The 13,223-nt window shown below is 44.7% G+C and overlaps 1 protein-coding gene across 1 annotated transcript in view; it reads right to left on the bottom strand.

The window, feature by feature from the left end:
* Window positions 1-11,441, bottom strand: part of LOC147689418 (vomeronasal type-2 receptor 26-like) — a 551,196-nt gene extending 539,755 nt beyond the window's left edge. Inside the window, exon 1 of the mRNA XM_086940097.1 lies at window positions 11,166-11,441. Within this exon, the coding sequence (XP_086796223.1) occupies window positions 11,166-11,315 (150 nt within the window). The 5' untranslated portion in view covers window positions 11,316-11,441. The remainder of the gene's footprint in view (window positions 1-11,165) is intronic.
* Between the last annotated feature and the right edge of the window lie 1,782 nt (window positions 11,442-13,223).

The raw sequence follows: 13,223 nt of genomic DNA, 5'->3' as shown, positions 1-13,223 counted from the left end.
CGTTCTTGTTTAATTTCTTCAAGAAGCAGAGTCGGGTAAGCGGGCCTGATTTCCACTTCTAACTTAATTCCCCACTGGGAGAATCTAAGTGTTTCCTCCATAATTGAATTTGCAACGTCTTGTGTTGCCCATCTGGTCTTTGTTGTTTCATTACCACATGTGTGAGAAGCTGGAAGAAATTCAAGTTCAAGCAGGTCTGTGGTCTGTATATTTTTTAGGTTGTCGATTGAGTTGATCAGCTTCAGTATGTTACCCCTGTTTAAAGTGTCCACTCTTCCTCTGGATTTAAGTTCGGGAATAAAGAGAATTATGTCAGGTTCCTCTATGGGCTGTAGTGTATGCTGTGACTGTCTCGCCAGTTCGCTTGGCCCTTTTGAATGTTGACTAGTGGGTATTGTAAGGTTTTGATTGAAATTTACCCACCAGAGTTGGTCTTTAGGCTGGCCGCTTTCTGTTTTAGTGATGTTTGATGTCGTAGGGTCCCCCTTTGTCTCACTGCTGATGGTCTTAATGTTTTTGTGAGTGGTGGTGGTTAGGAGGTCGGTGGTTGTGCCTTTTGTTGTAGCTTTAACAGGGTCATCATGGGCCTGTTTTCCGACCGCCCAGGTCCATTGCTTTGTTGCTGTTTGGCTATCGCTATGGCCTTTGTGTGTCGGTTCTGATGAGTTGTTAGTTGTTGAGTTTTTTGTTTGGCCAGAGGGGAGTTCCTCTGTCTGTTTGTGAGTTTTCTCTTTTGGGAAGGATGGGGATCGCATGCCCTCTCCGGCTTGCGTCTGTGCGTCAGTGGATTTTTTAAGTTGAGGTGAAGCGCTGGAGTGGCGCTTGTTTGCTTCTAGCGGTACACTCCCCCCCAGCGTGCTTGGCTGGCGGTTCACTTCTGTACTGTGATGCTTATTTGATATTGGCGAATCAGGGCCCTCCAATGTAATTAGCTGACGATTCTCTTCTGTACAGACTACATCAACTTGCTTCCTGTTCCTGCCCTTTCTTTTTAGTTTGCGTCGAGTGCGCCCATTCATTGAGCTGCCCGCTTGCTCGACGTGTTTTCTTGTTGAGATATTATGGGGGGACTCTTCTATTGAAGTGTTGGATTTTGGTTGTTGACACCATTGCGTTCTGGCTTTGTTTGGGTTGTTGTCGGTCCCTTGTGGGCTTTTGTTATGAAGTGGTGTGGCAGGCCTTTCCTTTGTTGTGAGGAACTTTGTGGTGTTTAATTTTATGTCCTCCAGAAGATTACCCAACATAGTGGGTAATGATGATAATTTGTCAATGATAGGAGAGCAGACACAGTCCGTTCTTCCGATCTGGGATAGTTTTACTGACTCTTGTCCTCTTTTTATAAGGCCATTGAGATCTGCGAGTTTTCTATCGATCCCCATTGTGGCCTCTGCCAGCCTTTGCAGTACAATTAATTGTAGATCTAATTTATCAGATTGATACTGGAGTGCTGTTGAGGACAGTTGGATAGTATTGAGTAAGGTTACCCAAAAGGTGTCAGTAGTATCCCTTGCCCCCACATTGGGATAAGTTAGACTCTCTTTGCTGATGTTGTTTGCGGGGTCCTTTGTGTTGTATGCTGCCTCAAGTTCGATCCATTCTTGATGTTCCAAGAAGGTCATGTCCCTATCTAGGGAGGGTGAAATCTCGTCCGCCTTTATTGGAGAGGAGTTTGCAGGTTCTATTTTCACTCCCTGGGTTCCATGGGCATTGATTTTATCTTGAGGTTTTGGTTCGGCTTGATGGCTGCCTTCGTTACCTCGAGCCAATGCTGTTTCTTGGTCATGTTTTACTTCTTCCCCTAGCGGCCGGATGAGTGAAAGAGAGATTGTTGAAGGTGACATACCGTTTTATTCGTGGTTACTAGGGTGACCCTGTGACTCTACCAGCTCTAGGACACAAGTGCCCAGTTTTTCTTTCTTCAGCGGAGGACTGGATTGGCTTATTGCCTGGTTTTCTTCCTCTATTTTTGAGGTGTAACTGGCTGCGCTTTCTTGTGTCGTAAGGTGGATGTAATCTTGTCTCCATTGTTCTCCTGCCCCCGCTATGCTTTTGATGTTTGCCGTGGACTCTTTTGGGTTTGATGGCGTGTGTATTAAAGCTACAGTGAGATTTGAGATTGTAGGCGAGGGTTGTTTGTATCAACTGGTGGCAAGGGGGTTTGAAGGCCTGTAACCGAGTCATTTGACGAGAAGATCACGTTTCCTGGATTTTTTAGAAAGGCAAATTTTGTGTAAATTTTCGGTTGATAATTGTACTGCGTTTTCGCTGGCTGATCTGCTAGGTTGATTAAGTCTTTAGAGTGTTTCCTTTTGTTATTTTTATTACTTGTGGATTGATCTAGAGGTGAAGTTGATGTTGAAGTTGAAGTTGAGGTTGGAGTGGGAGTGTGGGCTGAGTTCGTTAGTAGCCCCTCTTCTGTGCCAGGATTGCTGGCTTTTTGGTTGTCATCCAGTGAATTGGGGGTGCTCGAGGGGTTGCTAGAGTCCTTGTGGCTGCTGACTGGTCGCTTGTTCTCTCCCGCTGTCTCTAAGCTCATTGATGCGTTGTTCCTTTTCCGTTTTGTCCGTTGCCTTGTTGGAGGTCTTCTTTCTTTCCCTGACCTCATAGTGGTCCCCCTATGCCCCTATCAGCGTCTCCCCCGCGTTTGTTATTCGTACGCCTCTTCTATCCACCTCTTCTATCTCTTCTCTCTTCTCTCTCCCTTCCAACTATGGGGACATTTCAAATACAAACTACAAGTCCCAGACTGCACAGGGGCGGTAATCAGGAGAAGACCAGGAGAGTGCTAGGAGGAGAGCTGGAGCTGAAGTGTCTGCAAGGGCCACAGATTACAGGTCTCACACCGCTCGCACAACACTCCACACGATGCCTCCTTAAATGTCAAGGCGGGGCCGCAGCGTGACGGTGGAGCTGTGTGGCAGGTGAGCCACGGACTAGCTAAAACCTCGGGCTCCCTGGGCTCCTCACCGGGCTCCTCACCGCTATTGCTGCCCACCTCTGCTCCCTTGCTACTTGCTGCTCCTCACCTCGCTCAAGCTCACGCTCGGGAGCTCACGCTCGGGTGCCCCAGGCTCAGGCTCAGGCTCGGGGCTCCTATGCAGGCTCAGGGTTCAGGTTCAGGTTCCCTCGGCTCCACTCGCTGCTCGCTGCTCACTGCCTGCTCCTCTGCTCCTCTGCTGCTTCTGCCTCTGCAGCTTGCACAGCTAAACAGCGCCACCTGCTGCCAAACTGAATGGGTAAACCAAAACGTATCGTCATACACTCGTATATAAACTATTTGCCAGATAACTACTCACAAAGCTGGACTTCTAGATTGAAGATCACCAGGTTCTCTCCCCACTGCAGGCAAGATTCAGACAAGGGATTAGTAATATTGACCAGGTCATTCTACCTTTACTAATCTACTGGAAAATTGTTGTCATACAAAAGGCGCATCTTTATCTTGTCTTCTTAGACCTAAAGTCGGGGTTAAACCTAGTCCCTAGAGCCACCTTATGGGCTGTCTTAAAGAGAAGTGGGGTCCCACCTGATATTCTGGATATACTGGTCCCGTCTTCACCAGGACAATTATGCTTACGGGAGATGGGGCTGGGTAAGGAAGTTGACTAATCAAATTGACATCCTGAAAGGATTACGGCAAGGCTGTATCCTTTCTCCATCCTGTTTTCCACTGTATCTTAAGTATGTGACACATCATGTAGAGGACGCCTTGAATGATGCTCCTAGCCTGGGTGGCCATACAGTTCCTCTCCTATCATTTGCCGATGATACTCTCCTGATATGAACGACTCCCAGTGGCTTTTCGCTTCTGTTGAATACATTTGAAGACTTTTGTACTGAACAAGGGCTTGTAATAAATCACTCTAGGACAAAGGTCATGCCCCTTAGCCACCACAAAACATTTAGGGGTGATTAATTATACTGGGGGGTTTTCCCTTGGACAGGGTATGCAAGTTAAATTATCTGAGAATTAAGCAATCTAGATCTATGTCATGGGCAACCCAGGCAGGGAAGAGCAGCTGAAATCTCACTCAGCATTCTGCCACAAATCTAGGACACTACAAAAAATCTTGAACCAGGTGTATTTCTCCTGCACTTAAGGTGTACAGAGCCAAAGCTGAAGCTAGTGCCCTGTGCGGGCAGATGTATGATTCATTTCAAGGCTGAACAAGTATGGGTTGGCTGAGAATACAATATTGAGAGCAATAACTAAAAAGTCCCAAAAAACACTCCGCTATTACCGCATAGACGTGATATGGGTCTTAACTCATTGATACATGAGACACAAGTGAGGCCTCTACTTTATTGGAGAAGGGTAAAATACTCCCTAGAACTGGATGATTATCATGGAGCATTGGACGATGTTGTATCTTTGGATAGCTCAGGAACAATCAAGTGGTTATCCTATGTCTGGGAACTACTGGTACAACTTGGTGACCACTGGTCTCTTCCAGGATTCACAATTTGTTCATCCAAGGCAACACTTAGGAACACATTTTGAAACTATATCCACCTTACTGAGTTCCAGTATGTGCCCGAGGGGTCGCTTATTTCCTTCTTCTTTGATTTTAAACCTGAGTTTCAATTTGAGTCTTTTTTGGATTTTATCAATCCTTCAGCTACCTTAAATTTCGCTATGGCACTTTACCAACATTGTCTTCATTAGCAAAATGGAATCAACCAACTCCTACAACCATTGTATGTCCGGTCTGTCAAATGACAGATGAAACACTACCATGCTTTAGTTTATTTGGCCCTGTCTACACTCGCCCTAGGAAAGCATGGATAATTCCATTGTGAAAGCAACTTGGCTGTCGTCATTTAGAGGCTGCTACACAGCTTCTTCGTTCAGAATCTTCACAACTAGTTGTCTGTGCTGTATCCAAGTATCTTCAGTGGAGACAGTCAATTAGGTGCAGGCCATTGGAGGTACAGATAGAATAGGTTAACCCATCATGCTCTCTTCTTGTAGGTACCTGCTCTATATACATAATTAATGACATAACTCATTACATTTAAAGTACTAGACTGTTCATATTATTAATTAATGCCACTGTGCCCAAGGTAATATATGAGGTCATAAGCAGTGCATGATGAGAGTGTCAGTTTTTCTACCAACTAACCCTGGGCGTAGTTCGCGAAGTAGCGCTACGCATATCTACGCGAAGTGCACATCGCACTACGCAAGCTACGTATAGCACTATGCGAACTGCGTAGTAGCCTCTTCGCACTGTGCAAGAAGCTGTTTTCAATGATTGCACAGTGCGAACAAGCATCTGGCACTGTGCAATCATTGAAAACAGCATCTTGCACAATGCGAGCTGTAGTTTTCTGCCGCTCGAGTAGATATTTACTCGAGCGGCAGCTTTCTCAACGTGAACTTGTAGTTACTCCTCGCGAGCGGTCGCGATCATACGCGACCACTCACAATGAGAAACCTGACCTTCCCACGTTGAGAAGCTTGCCGGGAGGTTTATTTTCCACGATCGCGATCGGCAACTCGATGTTGCTGATCGCGAACGAGGAAAAAGACTCGCCGGGATGTCATTTTGCTTGCTCGCGGTCGCCAACTTGACGTTGAGAACCGCGAGCAAACAAAAAATAACTGCTGAACTACGCCACGCTATGCGTGTTTGCACTGTGCTACGTGCAATTCGCATAGTGCGAAGTAGCGGAAACTTCGCACACTGCTCGGGCGTAGTGTAGTGCTTTGCCCTGGGTTAGTGCCAACCCACGGAAGCACAGGTATGCAGAAATTTAGGAGCAGGTTTATCATTGTTTGATGCAGCAAAACAACTTGCTTTGCTGTGACACATGAAGAGGGCAGTATTGCACCATATCTAGCTTTTTACATATGCCTCATCCTTGCTCTCTCTCTGCGCTGCACTATTGCAGGCACCCTTGCGCCCAGATGTAAGGGCACCTGTGTTGCAGGCAGCATTGTTTTTGGGCAGGAAGAGGCACCTTCCTTCGTAAGAACTATCCTTTAAGGCATTTTTCTCTTTCTAAGAGTAGTGCAGAAAGCAGCACACTTATAAAGATGAAACAAGAAGGAGAAATATAGATAGTTTTCCTTGTTGTAGCTCTGCCGGGAAGGCATACAATCGTGATGCATCTGATGGTTACCAATCGTGGTAAATCCTGGAATGCTCCAAAACACATTGGTGGATGCTTGGAAACACAAATTTCGCTCCCTTGTATTACTGCTAACTTACCAAGCCACGGTGGCCTTGCGTGGCTTTGTAATTATGACTTAAGGATTTTGTTGCCCTTTCAACACCTTGTGTGTGATGCAAGGACATTGCAATCCAGTGATAAATCCGGTCCTATGCTTTCATGTGATAGAACCTTGTTGCCAGCCCCAGTGACTTACCAGTGCTCATTATTATGTGCTGTTTCTGGCCCCCAATAAAATTAGCCAAGCTATATTAATTGAGAGCTGCCCCCCTAGTGTCCAAGGCCATATGTACTAAGGACTTGTATTGCCCTTAGGCGTTGCATGGGCAAGAGTCAGTTAAGTTAGATTTACTATGCGTGGTCTTACATGGCTCTGTGTGGCATAGTAAATCTGGGGTAAGGCATGGGAACACAGGCTGCTGCCTTGCGATAATTTGCACTGAGAAGGCATGGTTGTTCCCATGCATCCACTCATGGCTTTTATCTCATTCCTAAACTTACTAACTATAGTGTGAGAAATCTGTGCCTTTCCAGGGGAGGCGTAACAATGAGAAATATCTTTATTTCTGCTCATTTATTCCTAATTGTACCTGTGCTGCATTTTGCAGCACAGTTAGAAAGATGAGAAATCCTCAGAGGATTCTTTTATGCAGAAAGGTGTCCCTTCATGCACAAAAACAAACCTGTCTGCAACCCAGACACCCTTGCACCACTGTGCATGGATGCCTGTGTTCGTGCTAGGCGGTCACTAGTTGCGCCAGCAGAGATAGAGAGCAGGAGTGAACCATATCTTAGTAGACACGGTGCATTGCTGCCCTTTCTATTTGATGCCAATCAGCGCAGCAAGTTTTTTTGCTGCTTTGTGCTGCGTCAAATGTTAGTAAATCTGTCCCCAAGACTCTAATTTTCTTCACTTGCAGCTCATCTATCTTCACTGCGAGCACCAGGTATATTTAGCTTCCCCTTGTGTTAAGTGTTTAGCCACTATTCACTGCTCAGATATTGGCTGCCACCCCTGAAGAATAGGGTATTCGACCCCCCAAGTTGGGGGTATGATGGTTCAGAGTTAACTTTATGAGGACCAGTTCACTGTTTGTTGGCCATGTGACTACCGCAGGCTTAGTGAGGGAAGGGATAATGTTGACATTCCAGTCCTGCAGACTGTGCATGATTTATATGCACAGTGCCCTCCCTCTTCCATATTTCCCTTTCCAGACAACATCTTGTCACTAAGAATGTTGTTCTTTCTTTGGATTCTCCAGTTTCCCAGTTCCATGCATGATGCATTCATCCGGTCCAGGCTTTTCTTATCATTCTGGGTCTTGTAGTTCTGCTTACCAATTTATAAATCAGGACTACAAATCCCACAGTGCAAAGCCATGACCTTGCCTATATGAGGCATTCAGAGAGTTACATGGGAAACATGAGTGGCTTCTCTCTGGTTCTAGAAAACCACAGTTTCAATTTAGTGAACAGCCTGTGCTTAACCCTTTACAGCTGTGTAACTGCTGCAGCCATCTTTAAATTCATTGCTTACCATACATCCAAGTCCTGCTTAGCTGTCATGTGTCAAGTTGTAAGAAGTGCCTGATCAGCGTACTGTGTCTATTTGAAAGTAGTGTGAGTACCTTCGCAAGAAGTCAGTAACTTGCACCTGTGGATCACTTTTGTTTCTGGATCATCACATTATCTTCATTAGGCAGCTTTATTGAAAAGCCAAAAATTAGTTAATAAACATTTACAGACTTCAGATTGTTTCCTGACAGGCATGAGATAAAGAGCCTTGGAGAGGCAGGTTAGATGCATTAGTAAAAGGTGTTAACCACCACTTGTCCCAGCTAGTAACACAGTTATTGTTCTTCCAGCAACTCTGTTAAGAGCTGAAACACGTGGTGGTAAAGCAAAGGTCATTATGTTCCTCCTAATGTTTGCTGTGCAAGATGTGCTCCCCTGCCATTGCTTTACTGTACCTTTGAGAGCATGTATTCCCCTTTAACAATGGCCTAGATCCAATCATGTTACACCACAGAAATGGATGCTGGAAGGGCTGGAAATAATGCTTGGGGAAACTGGCTCTCCGGCCTTCTCCCCTCCTAGAAAGCCTCACAAAGATGCTACGATCATAATGTGAAAACTAGCCTCATGGCTGAGTTATAGAGTGATGATATATGGAACCCAGTATTACACTTTGTGGAGCCCGTGTCAGCTGCTACACATCACTTTAAGGCCCAAAGGTTTCATTATTGCTTTGTAAGTTTTATTTTCCTGGTTGTTGCTAGAAGCAAAGTGAGATTGATCGGCTCTACCAATGCTTGTTATGAGGGTAAAGCCCTTTTCATTGAAGTAAATCTACTACCATGTGTGTGAAAGTTAGATTAGAATTTTATAAATAAAACCTGACCAAAACAGCAAAAATCCAATAAGTACAAGTCGAGATATACATTTTTAAAGATGACATGCAAAAATAGCGCTTGTAAGCAAATAGCGGCTTTAGAGTTAATAGGTTGCGCCGGACCAGGACAAAGCCAAGAATCAGGCTGACTGCAAAGGAGCGCAGGCCAGCTACAAGACCCATGTGGGGCCCGCTGAGCAAAAGAACCTCAATCCTTGGATGCGGGATGCAGTAAAGGAATGAGTCAGTGTCAGTCCCACAGTCAAGGAGATGCTTTGATTTACTCCACACGTTGAAGGCGATGCACTGGTTTCCAAAGATGAGCGTTGGTTCCACGATGCATAGATTCTGATGCCCATAGTTCCTCAAAGCTTGTCTAAGGGTTGCGTCAATTGTCCTTCCGTGGTGGTGGTGATGCAGTGGTCTCTGCGCTGCAGTGGGGTTCTCCAGACGAAGAGATGCATCAATCCTTCAGTGGTGGCGGTTCTGGTGACGCTGCTCAGGCCCTCACTGCAATTCACCGATTCTGTTCCCGATCAGCAATAATGCATCAGTTCTTCTCATTGCAACAGAAGGATGCACTGGTTTCACTGGAGCAAGCACCTGTCGTCACTGCCAATGAACCAGATACAAGAGCATGGTTAAAGACTTTGGTCTCCCTGAGTCTTTGAAAAACAGGAGGTTATTCAGCTAGCCTTTGAAGACACTCTTGGACAGTCTAAGGGAGCAAGCAGGCAACATAGAACACAGCAGGGCAGCAGTCTGCCAGAGCAGCAGTGCAGCAAGCAGAAATCCTCAGCACAACAGTCCTTCTTCTTATTAAGTGGTTTCAGTTCTAGGAGTGTACTGGGTTGGTAGGGTCAGAGGTCCAGTACTTATACCCAGTTGTGTCTTTGAAGTGGGGGTATTTGAAATACACAGAGGTCCCTTCATCCTGCAGTGGCTCCAGACTCACTTCAGGGGATTATGCCGATCTTTGTGGTGGTCAGAGCACAGACTATTCAGGTGCAATTGTGAGGCTGTGTCCAGCTCCTCACTGTCTCCCTTCCTTCCAGGAAGATGCATGAAGTCACACCCAACCTTTCTTTGTGTGGGACAGTCTAGAGGGAATACACAAAGTGAAATGTCCAATGTTCTAAAAGTAGCATTTGCAGAAGGGTAACTACAAATCCACTTTCAACATTAAAGAGAATTTGTCATTACCATTCCAGAGGTACTACAAATTATATCTCTACCTTCTCTTAGTTAGGAATTACAGCTTATTAAGTGTAATAAGGAATTCCCAAAGTTAACTAATGAGAGGGGTAGGCCTCTCAGTAGTATAACATGAGTATGGGCGTTTTTCACTACCAGGACATGCATTGCTTAAAAGCACATGTCCTTCCTTTTAGTTTACATAGCACCCTGCCGTATGGTCTACCTAGGTCCTACCGTAGGGTGTGACCTATATGTAATAAAAGGGGAGTTTAAGACTTGGCAAGTGGTTTTAAATACCAAGTTGAAGTGGCAGTCTAAACTGCACACACAGGCTGTGCAGTGACAGGCCTGAGACATGCTCAATGTGCTACTTGTGTGGGTGGCACAATCAGTGCTGCAGGCCAATAAGTGCATTTAATTTACAGGGCTTGGGCACATGTAGTGCACTGTATTAGGGGAAATTACAGGTAAATTAAGTGTGCCAGGATTAGCGAGAAAGCTAAAATTAATTTTTACCTGTAACACCCACAACCACTGCACCCTTATGCCTAGTTAAAATGACCTCAGTAAATGTAAGGAAGACAGTGGGATATTCCTGGACAGGGTGCTGGAGCTCACGAGCACTGCATCTCCTCATGAAACTGCAAGATTCACCCACTGACCAATGTGAGTATCTATAAACCTACCCACTCTAGAGGCTTCCTTCCCCTTTCCTCTCTTATAATTACGGCTGATTTTTACAGATAAATACAGACAGAAAACAATTTTTAAAAGTGGAAAATACAGAACATAGTGCTTCTTTTGAGCGTCTCTCCATGGTGTCCTTCATTAATTCCAGGCCAACAGCTGAGCAGATAGACAGCATGGGAAATGAAAATACCAGATGAAATGTCCTTACATACAGGCATATCTTAATATATATATTTGCATGTAATGTTAATATTTACATGCGGGTTTAGTGTTTTGTTATATTTGGCTGCTTTACGTACTACAACGCGGCGCGCATTGATGTATGAGTGCATGTTTCTCAATTAAATAACTCCATTTATCCTCAAAACACAAAATAAGTATGGATACATATCAATGGAATGGCCAAAAAATAAATATGGATATATACAAACAGAAATATTAAGAAAATAAATACCATAAAACTGGTAACCCAACATATAATCCTTGCTGTTCCTACAAGAATCATCTCCTGGGCACTCATGAGATCTACTGAGGAAGTGAATGAACAGAGCACCCTCTATCCCGAGGCATGCATTTCCAAACACACTGAAAGCCTTTTCAAGAATTTGAACCTGATACATGTTGCCTAAAAGGAAACATACATGTGCTGTGCATTCGTTATCAGCATAAAGAATGTTAAAGCATGTCATATAAGTAATCTTCTCTCTACCTGCAGGTACCTGTAGAGCCCAGTGATGGTTGCTATAGCAACAGATGTGGGTGGTAACATGTCACCAATGACAGCAGCCAGGACCCCTCTGGACCGACAGCTGTAGTTAGGGGCTGGGGCCGGATCCTCTCTCCCTGATAATAAGACCATGGTGCTCAGCGTCGCTTTGGCCTCGTTGACATATGAATCAAATACCTCAAAGCCCAGGGTGATGTTGGGTAAAAGGTCAGGATTCTTGTTAATCTCCTCAATGGCGTAAACAAAGGCGATGTAATGTCGAAATAAACGGTAGGAAATCCTGCAAGAAAAATATATTTGTTTGAGTTACTTATTACGCAGCTGTCTTTTGAAGACAATGTTTCCAATTTTACAGAGTTGCCTTTTTTGATATTTTCACCACAGGAGAGACAATAACAAGCATCCTCACTCCCCGTTATCTCTTCCCCTCATGAGGTAGGTGACAGGAGCAAGGGTGAGAAACATAGGATTCACCCATCAAATGCTGTAAAACGGAAAACATATCCCTCAAAAATTCAACAGCTTTCTTGGAAGATGGGTCTGATGCAAAATATACTTCAGGCCATCTACTGTAAAAACCTACTGATGGTGCAGTGGCAAAAAATTAAAAGGTCCTTCCGTATCTATGCCAATCTTCTTCCAAGGACCACCAGGTAGTGCAATAGGAACCAAAGGGTGAGAACATGTTTTTTTTTTCTCTGAATTATGCAGATCACACATCTTTGACCTCTCACTCAATACCATCATCCATTGAAGGCCATTAATACACTGATCTAACCCTTCTCTTGTTGATAGGAGTGCCCAAATTACCATTAGGAAAAGTCTTTACCAGATTCATGTGAATGTTGGCAAGAGGTATCAACTTATCTACTCTTAACACAGTATTGTCTCCTATGGTGAACTCATCAGCAATTTTAGAAAATGGTTGTAACCCACAGAGATATGTCTCTCCAGTGGCCAACCTTTGCTCACAAGATTTCAAGCAGCATTTACTCCTCCTCACATGCTTTCTTCCATCCCTCTTCAGGGTACACACAAGTATTAGGAATGGCCACTGCCACAGTAGAGCACATTTCCACAACCTCCTCCCGATGCAGGGGTTCTTGGTCATTAATGGTCAGCCTGGAAAGAAAATTAAGTAAGGGTTGAAAATTTGTTCCGCTCGCAGAATTTGCGGATTTTTGGCAATTTTGCGGTCCGCGAATCGTGCGAAATTGTCCAAAAATTCGCAATTCGCAAGCTGGCAGATTTTTTGGCTTGGTCGCGCTTCAGAAATACAATCTCGCGCGCTCGGCAATGACTTACTGTGATTCTGAGTTTGCCGAGTTGTTTTTCCTCCCTGTTTGCGTGTGCTGCGCCATTTTGGATCTGGCTGCATGATCGCGCAAGACTTTTCGACCGCGAGTACGTCATAGCGGCCCGTCATCTTGCACTGCGAGAGTTTGAGAACGCGACTACGTCATAAGGGCCTGCGATCACGCATCGCGGGAGTAAACTATTGCAAACACGTAGATGCACCGCGCAGCTGACATCCTCGCTTTCCCGAACTTGCAAAAATTGCAATTCTGCACAAGAAATCTACCGCAGGCAGGATAAACCTTCTGAAAATGAGGATTTGGATCAGAATAACTCCTCAGATTGACATTTGGCTGCACTTTTTTTGTGCAAGGAGTCCATTTTTTGGGGGGGTGGGAGGAAGGAAGTGCCCCAGAGTTTCCAACTTCCTGTTCCTGTCCAGCAGGCTCCTCCCAGTGCTTTGTCCATGTCCTGGTCCTTTTTTATTTGGATCTGGAGCTGGAAGGGTTACTTTTTGTGGCTGCTGCTGGATATTTGTATTTGAGTACTTTTTGTTTGGATCACTTTTGGATTACTTTTGGATTAGAGATTTTACAAGTTAGTTGGTGTTGTTTGTTTGGGGCATTTCAGTTGCTGCAACTACAATTGTTGAACTTTTTCCCAACTTTCAAAAAAATATTTTGTGGATAGGCATAGTATCCAGTAGGCCCAGGGTTAGTCATGGGTGCATGATACAACTGTTTT

This window comes from Lissotriton vulgaris, chromosome 10, assembly GCF_964263255.1.
Source record: "Lissotriton vulgaris chromosome 10, aLisVul1.2, whole genome shotgun sequence".
Classification (NCBI taxonomy): Eukaryota; Metazoa; Chordata; class Amphibia; order Caudata; family Salamandridae; genus Lissotriton; species Lissotriton vulgaris.
The sequence above is the reverse complement of the archived record's forward strand: the minus strand, read 5'-3'. Positions and strand labels throughout refer to the sequence as shown.